The 13,664-nt window shown below is 41.6% G+C and overlaps 1 protein-coding gene across 1 annotated transcript; it reads left to right on the top strand.

The window, feature by feature from the left end:
- Positions 1–74: 74 nt before the first annotated feature.
- Positions 75–13,436, top strand: GPN1 (GPN-loop GTPase 1). Its single transcript, XM_048296460.1, has 15 exons — positions 75–256; positions 378–471; positions 1,235–1,274; positions 2,326–2,392; positions 3,120–3,157; positions 3,684–3,762; positions 3,863–3,957; positions 6,006–6,051; positions 8,087–8,233; positions 10,292–10,374; positions 10,858–10,897; positions 11,606–11,696; positions 12,163–12,273; positions 12,865–12,974; positions 13,076–13,436. Exons 1-14 carry the CDS (start codon positions 167–169, stop codon positions 12,954–12,956), a joined length of 1,113 nt encoding a protein of 370 aa, XP_048152417.1. The 5' UTR covers positions 75–166; the 3' UTR covers positions 12,957–12,974; positions 13,076–13,436.
- The last annotated feature ends 228 nt before the right edge of the window (positions 13,437–13,664 follow it).

Raw genomic sequence — 13,664 nt, 5'->3', positions numbered from 1 at the left:
GCGCTGTTGTCGCCCGTGCGGGGCTGCGCCGGGCCGTGCAGCGCCAAGAGGCCGCGCGGGCCCGCGGTGCGTCCCGGGCGGCAGCGGGGCCACAACCGGGTCCGTGCGCGTCACGTCGAGACCGCAGCCGCCCCCCGCCCCGGAAGGACAAGTGGGCTCTGGGAAGATGGCAGCGGCGGCGGGAGCTGCGGCGGCGGCCCCGGTGTGTGTGCTAGTGCTGGGCATGGCCGGCTCCGGAAAAACCACCTTTGTGCAGGTGAGGAAGGCCGCGGCCTTGGGAGGCTGCGGGAGTCGCGAGGGGTCTCGAGGAGTCGCCGGCTGCCCCCGGGGCTACCTCCGTGCCCAGCGGGGCCTGACACCTCCCCGTGTCTCCGCAGCGCCTGGCCGCCCACCTGCACGGGCAGCGCTGCCCTCCGTACGTGATCAACCTGGACCCTGCCGTGCACAACCTCCCTTTCCCCGCCAACATCGGTGAGTGCTGCGCCCTGCGGGACGGGTGGGCCAGGGCTGGAGGAGCGGCCTGGAGTCCGCCAGGAGAGAGCAAGTACGTAGGGCCATAAATAGACACAGAACCGGTTTGCGGAGAGTGCTTTTCATATGTTCCGCGGAGGCGGATACGTGAGGTGTTCAGCTGGGCTGCTTGTGTTCCCATAACAGAGTCCAAGTTCTAATACAAGAAGGACTTGGAGACCTTTTTTTTTTTTATCGTAGCTCTTTTGTCCAAACAGTCGCTGATACTGGTATTTTTAGAACCAAAGCCATCCTTCCAACGCGTTTTTACATTTTTTATATCATCTGGTGTGATTGGAGGTGTTTGGGTTCCGGAGGCTTTTTTTTTGTCAGTGATGGAAATATTAGCAGATTTGATCTGGTTCCCTACATCCACATATGCTACCAACAAACAGCTTTTTAAAGCACTTTAAGAGACACGAATTTTAGAGAAAATATTTTAGCAATGAAACAGATCTTATGTTTAGCTGTTCCAAAGAGCATACCAATCCCTGGTTTTGTGACAATCCTGTCTCTTACACTCTGTGAAGTACGCCAGCCAGCCTCTCCAAAGGATAAGAAAGACATTGTGGGTACGTAAGTTGTTTTGCTGATGTCAGAGGAATGATGGGAGTATCTGTTCCAGTGCTGGCTCTCTAGTAATGCAGATAGGTAGGTATGCTTTGTTAGCTGATGGTAACCAGTTGGGGGTTGGAAAACTGCTTATTATGTCTTTCTCCCCTAGATATCAGGGACACTGTGAAGTACAAAGAAGTTATGAAACAGTATCCTTTTTTTGTCTAAATAATGATATTTGAAATTTTAAGTTTTTGAAAATAAGCTGTCCCATGCACACTGTGATGAAGGAGCAGGAGGGGGGGGAGATTGCACTAATGCAGAGTGGTGTGTGAAGATCAAGAGGTTTTGACTGTGTATTTCTTGCATGTGATGTTAGGAATGTGTGTTCTACAAGATTTGATACTTCTTAGGTAGATTTTTTTTTTTGTTGAAGCTAACAGCCTTTCCCCTATGTTATAACTAGTCTAATTTTATTTGTCATAAACTAATATGGAAATTCCCACTTGCCTGTAGTAGATGGAGAAAACTATTTCTCCATTTGACCATAATCAAAGCACTGTTGTCTCTCTGAATCTCAGGGACATCGGGGTGTTTGCTCTTGCTCACAGTGTTGGTGACTGTAGTGCAGTAACATTACACTAAAGTGGCTGCACTTCCAGAGGGCCGTGGAGGTCCTTGGTCTCTTATGTAATGGCTTGTGCAGATGGAGGCGGTACACAGTCTTTGGTTTTGACTTGCAAGTATGACTCTTAAATTCAGTATTTTAGACAAGAATAAGGGTGGTGGGGGATAGGATTCTGGATTTTGGCTGTTGTTTGATTTGGGGTTATCAGCAAAGCATCCTAAATATGAGTTTCAAATTAATATGTAAGTGCATTATTTGCTTCACTGTGTCTGTTAGCCATTACTGGAGTTTCTCTGTCTTGTTAATAGGGGCCTAAAGGGGATATCTGGCCTCATGTTTGGATATTGAGAGTAGTGATAGAGAAGACAGTATGTTATGAGTCAATGCTGGTTCTTGTGCAGTTAAAGCAAAAATCGCAAGGAGAAGCCACATAGCCCCTCTTCCTTCTGTCAATCACACATGTTTGGGTAAGAGAGTATTTGTTACCTTGCTGAATGACTTAGAAGACGTAATCATGTATTAGGGCTGCTGTCTCTTGATCTCAAGGTTTCCAGTGTGCATCTGTTGTCAGAGTTGAGAAAGAAGACCTCTGGGGTCTGCATAACCATCTGCTTTCCTAAATGAAGCATCAGATATGGGCTAGGCCCAAATGGCGGAATAGTGACTTCTCTCAATCTCTTTGCTACAAGATTTGACCAGGTACAAGGTTGTTTCTATGTGCTGTTCCTATGATGCTGTGCTGGGAGACTGGGGGGGTTTTGTGTATGTCGAGTCTCAGAGGTCACTGTGTTTGGTTAGCCTTCTAATATTTTTGGGGAGTTACTCTCCATACAGAACCATGTATTTTACAATGCTGTCAGAGCACACTAGTTTTCATATGAGAGATTTCAGTTTTTCAGCTTTTTTTAAAGTAAAATTAAGAAGCCACATGTACAGAGCATTCTTCAGTCTTTGTATAGGACTGTTGTTGCACCACATTTACTATAAAATCTTTCATGTGAATGCTCTGGTTTTGCAGTAGGGAAGCTCACTTCTGGAAACCTGTTAAATTTTCCTGGGGTTATTTGATAATTGACAGACCTCCTAAATCGTAACACTAAATCAGCTCTGGGGTGGGGACTGATGTCAGATATTGAGACAATCTCTTGGTGAAAAGGCAGGGAACAGCTGCCTCTAGCCAGGTACTAATTTCTTTAGCCAGGTACTAGAACACACAAAATCAAGGTTATCTTTGACCTATGCAGCGTCTGAGCATTTTTCACCCCTCCTTAGTAGGGCGTTTTCACACTCTGAAAAGTGTAAAGACTTTAACCTTTTAATATACACCTGCAGCTGTGCAAGTTGATGTAGTTTCTGCTATGAAATGAAGATGAAAGTTTCCTGTTGTGAGCCTAAATACAAAATATACTTCTGCCTTTTCAATCAGGTGATGAAGTTTATTGAAAAAAGACAAAATGCATCCAAGTGAGTACATTCTACTGAGTTGTGCTTTTCTGGCATCATTGTGGGAAAATCGCGAAATTCTAAAAAGCTTCTCTGAATAATTTCTAGTTGGCTTTTTCAGCCTTGATATAAATTTTATGTAGAAAAGCGGATAGAATGGATAAACTAGATTTTGTTTGGATACATCCAAAAAAAAGCCTGCTTATTACAGTTCTGCTTTTCTTGTCTTCCATTGGACTATCATTTTCTCTCACACACTGTTCAAATAGGCAGCAATTAATTATTTTTCTGAATATTTTGCACTACTAACTGTCTGTCAAGTTGATGCCTTCAACTCCTGAGAGTACATGCTTCTTAGTTACAAAATTAACACAGGAGATTTTCAGGCATGCCCATAAATCTCTTTGGTGTTTGGGAGAAGCTTTTCTCATCTCTTAAAGAATAACCATGTCATTTACCATTGTATGCTGGTGATAATCTAGTCAGAACAGGACCCTGTGCTTGACTAATTTTCCCTTATTGTTGTTTGGGGGTAACTTCTTACCAGGTATGTTATTATTGACACACCAGGGCAAATTGAGGTATTTACTTGGTCAGCATCAGGAACCATCATAACTGAGGCCTTGGTAAGTGCTTCTGACATGACTGGACAGTGAAGTTGTGTGAATGACCTGTCTGTTGAGCAGTGAGCTTCTAATTAAACTGTCTTTTACTTTGTGTTCCCAGGCTTCCTCTTTTCCTTCAGTTGTTGTCTACGTAATGGACACCTCTCGCAGTACTAACCCTATCACTTTTATGTCCAACATGCTGTATGCCTGCAGGTAAGAAAAGCTGGAAATGCACCCCATCTGCTTCAATTGTTGTGTCTCTTTGGTAGTTATTGTGGAGGGGAATCATGGAATGGTTTGGGTTTAAAGGGACCTTTAAGGGCCATTTAGTCCATGCTCTGTTCTGTGGGCAGGGATACCTTCCACTAGACCAGGTTGCTCGAAGCTCCATCCAACCTGGCCTTGAACACTTGCAAGGATGGGGCAACCACAGCTTCCCTGTGCAGTGTGCTCCAATATCTTTGCACTGTCATCATGAAAAAATTTGTCAGCATGTCCCTTTCAGCTTAAAACCATTATCCCTTGTCCTGTCACTACAACCCTTGGTAAAAAGTCACTCTCCGTTTTTCTTAAAAACCTCTTTGTATACTGAAAAGCTGCAGTAAAGCTTCCCTGAAGCCTTCTCCAGGCTGAACAATCCCAACTCTCTGGCCTGTCTCCATAGGAGAGTCCTTCCAGTCGTCTGATGGGCTCCTGCGGGCCCACTTTACAGGTCCATGTGTTTCTTGTACCATGGTTTCCAGAGCTGGATGTCCAGATGGGATGAGAACAAAGGGAGAATCACCTTCCTCACCCTGCTGCCCATGCTGCTTTTGATGCAGTCCAGGGTGCGGTTAGTTTTGCACTTGGATGTCTCATATCCACTTAATCTACTGGCTTGGTTATTCTCTTAGTGATTTTCTCATTGAAAAAGCAGAATAATTTAGGTGTCAGGGGACATCTGGAGGTCATTGGCTCAAAACTCCCACTGAAAGCATTAAATAGTCCATGAGACCTTGGCGTGATGGATGCTAGTTACAATAGATTTAACATTGCCTATTGCTTATAAACCCATTTCTCTAAGACGTATCAAGATAGTCTAGTTTAAGCTCCTTCATGTAAATACGTAGTTTCTTACTCTATTTTTTGATGTTATTGGTACTTTAAGAGATTCTTCAAGATTTGTTTTGAGTTCAGCATAGCAAAGAGTTACTGATTTATAGTATTTTTTCTCAGACATGAATTTATCTGTTTTCTTTCATGTTAAATCAGGGACAAAATACCTATGGAATGATCAGCATAGCCAGAGCTGTCATAATTCATGGCAAATGTTGGTAAAAGGTTTTCAAAACCCCTCACAATCCTTGTACCAAGGTCAGGAGCTGTATCACTGTAATAGTGCTCAAAACGTGTCTTATTGCATGCTTCATTTTCTGACATTAGTTTGAGCAAAAGGCGATAGCACGTATACGGTGAAATGAATGTGTGAGCTCTTGTGTCAATGTAGTTTTTCTTTATAGATGTTCTGTGTTATTTGAATTCATCGCTGAGTTCACAGTCTCTTAGAACCTGAGGTCTGAGTCAAATGCAAAATGCAAAGGGAGTTAAAAACTGGGGTCTGAGAGTCATAGAAAATGGTAACCAAAATCAACTGGGTGTGTATTACCGCAGGCCTAGGCCCTAGGGTATATCACTGTGTCCCGCAGCCATAGGGAGGAGGAGGAGAGAAGATCCAGCAGGCAGGAATTGCGCAGCAAGATTGATTTATTTAATTATTTTACAAACTCTTTTACAGACTTTTTTCTTCATAGTCTAATTGGACAAAGGACCAGCCACCCCTTGGGGTGATTGGCCAAAATCCTAAAACATCCCTTGTCAAAATATTTTTCTACTATACCATAAACAAGACTTTTCAAGGTTGCAGGTGGCTTGGTTGTTTACATACTCTGCTACCTCTTCTGTGAGAGAGAAAAGTCTCTCACGGACTTAGAAAATAGCAAGAAAATCCTTGCTAGCAAAATTTTTGTATCTACAGGTGTGTCAGAGATTTTCTGTCTCACAGATGTGTGCTTATGTCTTGGGGAGGCATATTTTGTTCAACGATTGTAAGCAGGACCTGGGTGAAAATTACATTCTGATTGGTGCAGAGGAAAATAATTATCTTTCGATATCGAATGTATTCAGTTTTGCACAAGTCTTGTCTGCCTTATGCTTAACTTGCTTTCTATTCTAGTGAGTTTTAAATTAATGTTAAACTTTTTATTTTGTGTCTCCCTGCCCAGTATCCTGTACAAGACAAAGCTACCTTTCATCGTAGTTATGAACAAAGTAAGTTAAAGCTTTGGTTTCCATTTCCTAGTGGGATATTGTTCTGCTTAGCTTCTTTGCTGTGGTGTTTTTGTTTTACCACAATAATAGATTTTTCTAGAAAACAGAGACAGAGGGGGCTGCAGGCTGACAACCAAATCTAAAAGAGGTCTTTAATCTGGTATCCAAATGCACAAGAATAATCAGGGATGGGCAGTTGCACCCAAACTCTCAAGTCAGAGAGGATACTAACACTTTGAAACATGTTTTGGACCTTAAGCCTGGGCTATAGGGAAACTTAACTCTGTAATGTAAGGGGGAGGTCATTATGGAATCTGCTCTTATACTCCCTGTTTCCACAGAACATTTGTCTTCAGTGTTGTTTCTGCTCAGCAGCAGGCTGACTCACAGTGGGAATGGTGTAACACCTGCATGTTTTGAGGAAGGAATCCCACATATTGTACCAGGCAAAACTTAGCAAGAGATGTTTGATCCAGTATTTGCTGGGAGGCAGACACTAGTCTAAAGATACACATCCACTGTTGTGTAATGCACTTGCAGCCTTAAAGGAATGCTTTTGAGCTTAACAGCTGTCTCTTTAAACATAATCATTTCAGATATTAAAATAATCCCATTAGATTTTTGGTGTGAGTGCTGCTCCCCACAGACATAATTTGTATTTGATCCCCAACACAGCAAGCTCCGTGTGCACACACATACATTTCCCATAGGCCGTGCCTTGACTGTGACATTTTTCCTCACACCAGCCAACTAGCATTAGTGTCTACTGTGCCCCAACTCTGCCCATCTGCCCAGTGACCCAAACCATGCATATCTTTGATACCTGCTTGCTTACTGAGCAAGATTTTGTACACTGTTTTCTTTCTAACTCTAGACAGTAATTTTAGAATAAGCTCCTAAGCTTTTTTTTTCCATAGAAAAAGGCACAATGTAGGAAAGTCGTTCTCTCTTAAGAAAATACACCTTTTAAGAGACTAAAAGAAGTGGGATTTGATCAGTATATGTAAGGAAAGGTAGGCCCGAGGCTTAGGATTCATAACTTCAAACCTTATTTTAATTTCATGTTTGCCTTTTCTAACGAGTAAAGGCAACAACATTTTAAGAATTTTTAGCAAAATGTAATTAAATTTAATTTTTAAAAATTTACTCTTAATAAGAATGGAAGAATCCTGGGCAACTGATACATGTGCAGTGACAAACAGATTTTAGAATTTTAAGATTTGCAGAGGGGAAAAAAAAGCAATTTGTAGAGGTGATTTAATTTTATTTATAGAATTCTAAGTACTTGGGCTTTGGCCCTTGGTGGATTCAGTTCTGTCTCAAATCTCTTGAGTAATGCTAGGCAGTACTTCATCTTCCTCCTTCCCACTGGTGCAGGAAAATGAAATATATCAGAGTTTTAGGCACCTCATATTGTGCTAAGAGTGGATATGCATGTGGTAAGATGTTTATGAAACTCTTCAGACTGTGTGCATATGAATCCATGTAAAGTTGTGGAACCATCTCACCTGCTTGTGTCCACTGTCTTGCACTGAGTTTGGGTTATAACTTCTTTGGGTCGGAACACAGCTCACGTTTATAGACACCCCATGGGCTGCTACCCAGTGTGGAAGTGGCACTTGCTCCCCCAGCCCCCAAGCAATCAGGAAAGCTTAGGATTTCAGTGAGGACTGTTCTTGTCTGGCTTCAATCATACTATTTACACCTACTCTTTACACTGATCTACTATTTACACTGTAAACATTATTGTACAGTATGCAATTTTTGAATGCTCCTTTCCAGTAAATCATATAAGGCTTTAGACCCGCGATTGTTTCCTTAGACAGTTGTTGCCTTCTTAAGCCTGGGCGGTTGTTTGTCTTCTTTTCAAGTATTCATGTAGCTGGTTTGATAAAAACAGAACTTGCGAAACTTCAGACCAGGGCTGAGTATTTTGAAAAGATGAACATTTTGAAACATGGATTTTTTTTATTTGAGCACTTAACAGACTACGGCTAAGATTATTACTTCTGAATATTTTCCCTTCTCCTTCCAGACTGACATAATTGACCACAGTTTCGCAGTGGAATGGATGCAGGACTTTGAGACTTTTCAGGATGCCCTGAATCAAGAGACCTCCTATGTCAGTAACCTGACGCGTTCTATGAGTTTAGTGTTAGATGAATTTTACAGTTCACTGAAGGTATGAATCTTCTTTTTGTTTATCACCTCTCATAAGCCTGGAGAAGAGAAAGCTCAAGAATAGTGTTTTTGATGTAGGGTGGGAGTAGAGTGTAGGGAAGGCAAAAGGCAGACGCTGTTCACTGGTGCTCAGGGAAAGGAAAAGAGGCAATAGACACAAAGTGAAATGCAGGAAAAGAGGAGAAAAAGTTACTTCATTTTTAGTGATTGAGCACTGGAACAGATGGTCCAGAGAAATTGTGAAGTCTCCATCCCTGGAGACAAAGTCGAGAGCAACCTGTTCTAGTTAATTCTGCCTTTTGAACAGAGAAGTTGGACTAGATAATCTCCAGAGGTATCATCCAACCGTAACCATTCTGTCCTTCCGTAAAGGGTCTTTGCACTGCCCTTTTGAACTGTAGTCTGTTGATGAGCCATGTTGAGGATTTGCTAATTTGAACACAGTAACTTTAGTAACTTGTCACGCTGATTGGCAGCCTGAATAATTTAATACTGAATTGTGATTAATCGTGAGAAGAAAGCTAAGATAGGCTGGTAAGAGGCAGCATTCTTTGTTGCAGCGTTTCCTGTCTGAGGTGATCTTCCTGGTTCAGAAAGTGTCTAGTACAGTTGTGCAATTCAGTACATGGGAAGAACGGAAAGAATCTCAAACCCAAACAAACACCCTCTCCCCCCCACCCCCCATATTTGCTTGGGCAAGAAGAAGTTGGAGGTTTTTTTCCCCACTTAACCAGGTTTTGAGAGGACAAAATAATTCAGTTCCTCAGGAAACCCTATGCATTGGAGGCTGTTACTGATCCCATAGTCTGCGCTAAAGGTTTCAGCTAATTGTATTTGTCATCAGCTTTTGCTAAAGTAAAAGCAAGCCTTCTTGGCTTTATGGATATTAAAAGAAAGACAATGAAAATAAGTGATTCCATTCAGATAGGTAATGATAATGTAGCCAGAACAAAAGTATGGTAAGTGTTCTATGTGGAACAATATACAGAATTTCAAAAGGGATTGTAGTGGTGCCATACACAGAATTAAAGTACTTCCTGTTCCTTACTTGTTAATTAGGTCATATTTCTCTGCATATCAGAGCTGTTAGAACACTGGACTAGAGAGCAGGTCATACAACGATTATAGCATAGACTGCAGCTTGTACTTAAGTGCAGGGAAAGTATAAAAAACAATATATGTCACCATATTATAATGCTTAAAATCCTTTGGAGAGCTGTCTCATGTTTGTATTAATGATCAAGTGCAAGGCTGTATTGCAAAGAGTCTTCCGTTTGAAAGTGAGTAGTTGAGACTGTCTTGCTTTTGAAAAACAGGAAGAGCTTTCATTAGAAGATGATTGATTCTGGCCAGTAATAGTCCTAATGAAATGTATTTTTAGGTAATTGATTTAATACAAGCAGAACAAATGGCCAGAAGTGTAATGATAGACAAGTTCAAATTAGGAAGGAGATGTGCATGTTGAATGTATTGCCGTAGTAACTGATTAAATTCTCCACCTCTTGCTGTTCTGGGGTTGGACTGGGGACTTCATAAAATGTGCTGTGGCTACATAAAATTAGCCGTAATTTATTAGATGTAATAAATAATTTATTTATTAGCCGTAATTACTAGCCGTAATTTCAGAGCCAGAAGGTCAGTTCTTGTCTATTTTGCTCTCTTAATTCTAGTACACTGATACATACTAACTACTTATAACCCTAGGTGCAGATTGGATTATTAACAGTAAACAAGTAAGCAACAGAAAGACCTGACTTTCTCTTGAAATGCCCAACTTGTTAAAAAAACCCAAACAAAGCCCCTTCCCCGAAGAGACACCCCCCCAAAATACCGCAACAACTCACCAAACAGAAAACCAGCAACAACCAAAAAACAGAGGTAAAAAACATGAACAGCAAGTGGAGAAAGAGTTTGAAAGCAGGATGGATAGAAGCAGAAGTGTTACTGCACATTCCTATGCCACTGTGCTGATTAAATGGCTATCATTAGATTAGTAATTATTTGTTGTTAGAAACTGGTTTGGTTACTCTCCAGTTCTGGTGTGTGGTTTCTTTTGCAGGTGGTTGGTGTTTCTGCAGTGCTCGGCACAGGACTGGATGAGTTTTTTATCCAGCTTTCTAAAGCTGTGGATGAATATGAGAGGTAAGGGGATAGTTAACCCAGTGAACACTTCCTGAAGGTATTGATTTGAAACTCCTTTGGTTTGAAGGACTCTACACTTTTCTTAGCCAAGGTAGTTTAGGGTTTCTAATAAACTTCAAGCATCAGCATAAAAAGTGGCAGTGAAAAGGAACTATTCAGAAGTGAATTTTTGTGTTAGCTGTACAGAGGAAAAGCAAAAGCTATCTGTGCCATCAAATATGTGAAGTAATATTTTTTTCTAATTCCATACAGTGATCAAGGTTTGAACTGTTGCTGTTTCAATTAAGTATGTTCACTTATTTTGCATCTGTTGGTTTCAGAGTCCAAATCTGGGTGAAAAGTACTGTTAGTCCTTCTGAAATGTCTCTTAAACATGAAAGCCTAGAGAAAACTTTTTTTGGGATAGGAAGGAAGCTTCTGAGATGATCCTTACTTAATATAAATCATGTGTTGATTCAGACTGAATGCACTCTATCTTTTCAGAGAATATCGTCCAGAATATGAGCGCCTGAGAAAAACACTGGTAAGTGTTTTTAGCTAACGTACGCCCGGGTAGTGTATCTTGAGGTTACTTTTATGCACACAATTGCCTTTAAGTTGAGAGGGTCTAACATTTCATTTACTAGTCATACTCAGTGTGGGAAAACTCCTGTCCTGAAGAAGTCTGCTATCTGCCTTTTTTTCCTAGATGTGGTGGAGCATATCTTTACAAGAATAAAGATGTTTATAAAACACATATTGTTGGCTGCTTTAGTGCTAATATTTGAGCTAATTGTGAGAAAATGATTGGGAAATAATTTTGTATCTTCCATTCAGGAGGATAGAGAGTTCTTGAAAATAAATTCTCGAGTGATTTGTTGAGGGTATCCCTGTATCTCTCTGTACCAGTGAAGTGTACTGGTTTGACTTAGTAACAGAGACTGATTTGCAGTGCCAAAATCAGTAGCTCTGCTCACCTTGAGTCCTAGCTGTCCAAAGGACAGTTCTCTGCAGGCACAGCTGCACTGAGTTTGGCTTCCTGATGCTTCTGAAAATGTTCTGTAAGTCCGCCATACTGGAGGTTGCTGTCCATGTTTGGTCAAAAGCTCTGTGTAACCTTAGTTGTAATATAAGACCTGCTTCGTGACTTTTGCACTCTGGCTGGGGGACAGACTGCTGAGTTTGGGTGAGGTTACTTTTCTACTGGTGTTTTAAATGTTCTCAGAATCCACATGTAACTCTTTCTCTACAGGAGGAAGCTCAAGAGAAACAAAAGAGAGAGCAGCTGGAACACTTGTGGAAGGACATGGGCAGTGTGTGTGTGCAGGGCAGCACACTGGCAGGTACCCCACCAGGAAGATTAAGTTCACTGCAGAAGTTTTCTGAAGAGTTTGCGCTGAGAAGTGCTGCTCTGTTTCACAGCAAAAGTGTGAAAGCAGCTCCATGTTAGAGGAGCGGGGCTTTAGTTCCTGTGGGATTGGCCACACTTAGCTCTTCCTATGTTAGTCACAGGCATGGAAGAAACTGCTGTGTAGCTAAAGCAGCAGACATCCTAAAAATAATGAAGTACTTTAGAAAGGGTGAAACAGGTTAGAATATGAGACAGCTGTGCTGTTAGTGACACTGTTCCTTACATGAAGTATGTGCTAATGAAGTCTGTCCTGTGTCTTTGGGATCCACAAGCAGTTTTCTGTCCTTTCAGAGCAGGTGTTAATTGCTGTGTTTATGTGCAGATAGAAATTGTCAGTGTTCACAATACCGTACCCTTAGCAAGCTGGTTTGTGTACAACCATTTCTTTTCCCTTCAAGGACCCGATGATGCTTCTGCAATGGGTCCCTCTGAGCTAATCCTAACACGAGGAACTCTCAATGAAGAGGAAGAAGAGAGGGAGAGTGATACTGACGACATTGACCATGAAGGTAAGGGAATGAGGCCTGAAAGCTGCCCATCTAGTCAGGAAATCCTCTCTGTATTTCTTACCTGGATGGACTGTAAAGAGAGCCTAGAAAACAAGCAAACATTCGGTCACCTAAATACATGTGTCAGAATCCATACCAGAAGTCCACCTGCAATGTTTGTTCACTCTCCAACCTTTGTGAAAGTTCAATTGTAAATTTTCTATTTAAGTAATTGATAGGTGTATAACACACAGAAAACGGAGGACTTGTTAGGCTTGGGGCACACGGTGACCTCTGACCCTGATTGATGCACAGCTGTTTCGTCATCTTTCTGACCTTACAGTTTCTGCCCTTGGATCTCTTCCCTTTTGATGTGACTATGGTCTTGGAGCAATCTTCTAAGTTCTTAGAGGGTGTTTTTTCTCTTACATAGCTCACAGACTTAATCTTCATTCTTCTCCTGTTCCATTGAGGTTTAGGATCACTTATTTCCTTTGCCCTGTAATGTAGGTGAGGATCCAACAGACGTTCTGTGTTGTTCTGACTATCCTGACTCTAGTTTTTGTCAATAACAAAAGTAGAATAGCGCTGAACTATCGTTTCTTCCCCCAGTGACTGAGGAGAGTCATGAAGAACCGGCCTTCAGAAACTTCATGCAAGACATGCGGATGAAATGCCAGAGAAAAAGCAACCTGAATGAATGAGACCTTCACAAACAGAAGGTTTGGAAGGAACAGCATAAAGAAACTTGCATGGAACCATGCATGAAGACCTTTATTTGTGAACAGCTTCCTCTGACAGATTTTTATTTCTCTTTCTGCAGTAACTGTTGGTCATGTGAGTTAAAGATCTTGTGGCCGAATGACTGCACATTTGGACATCTGCCACTGTGGCTTCCTGAAGCTGAAGGAATCAGATAGCAGTCTCATTTCCTCCAGATTCTTCAGATCTATCTGTTGAGAGCTTAGATTTTGAGCTCTGACAGCATCAGTATCCAGAGCACTAACTGGTCCCCAGAAACACATTTCGTTCGCATGTGCAGTCAGGTGTCTGCTGCAGCCAGGGCACAAGGGATGCTGCATTGAACTTTATCAATCTACTTGCTGTTTGATGATTTGGTTTCCATTAAATATATTTTATGTACTGAAAAATGTGTGATAATAATAGAAGGAGATCTCATTTTATGCACTGTTCTAAGGTGCGACTTTTTCCCCTGTGCTTGCAGCCCATCCGTATGGATGCACAGCAAATGCATCTTAATTACATTATACAGACATGGTACAGATGCCTCCCAGAAAAATCCCGAGTAAAGAAAGTTCCCAAGAGGGAAAGTAGTAAAAAGACTAAGCTTGATTTGGCTGAGAACAGAAATACACATGGTTATATACTGGCTGCATATATCCCTCGGTTAC

The sequence above is a fragment of the Corvus hawaiiensis genome, chromosome 3, assembly GCF_020740725.1.
Source record: "Corvus hawaiiensis isolate bCorHaw1 chromosome 3, bCorHaw1.pri.cur, whole genome shotgun sequence".
In the NCBI taxonomy this organism is placed as follows: Eukaryota; Metazoa; Chordata; class Aves; order Passeriformes; family Corvidae; genus Corvus; species Corvus hawaiiensis.
Note: the sequence above shows the minus strand (reverse complement) of the source record. Positions and strands in the feature narration are given on the sequence as shown.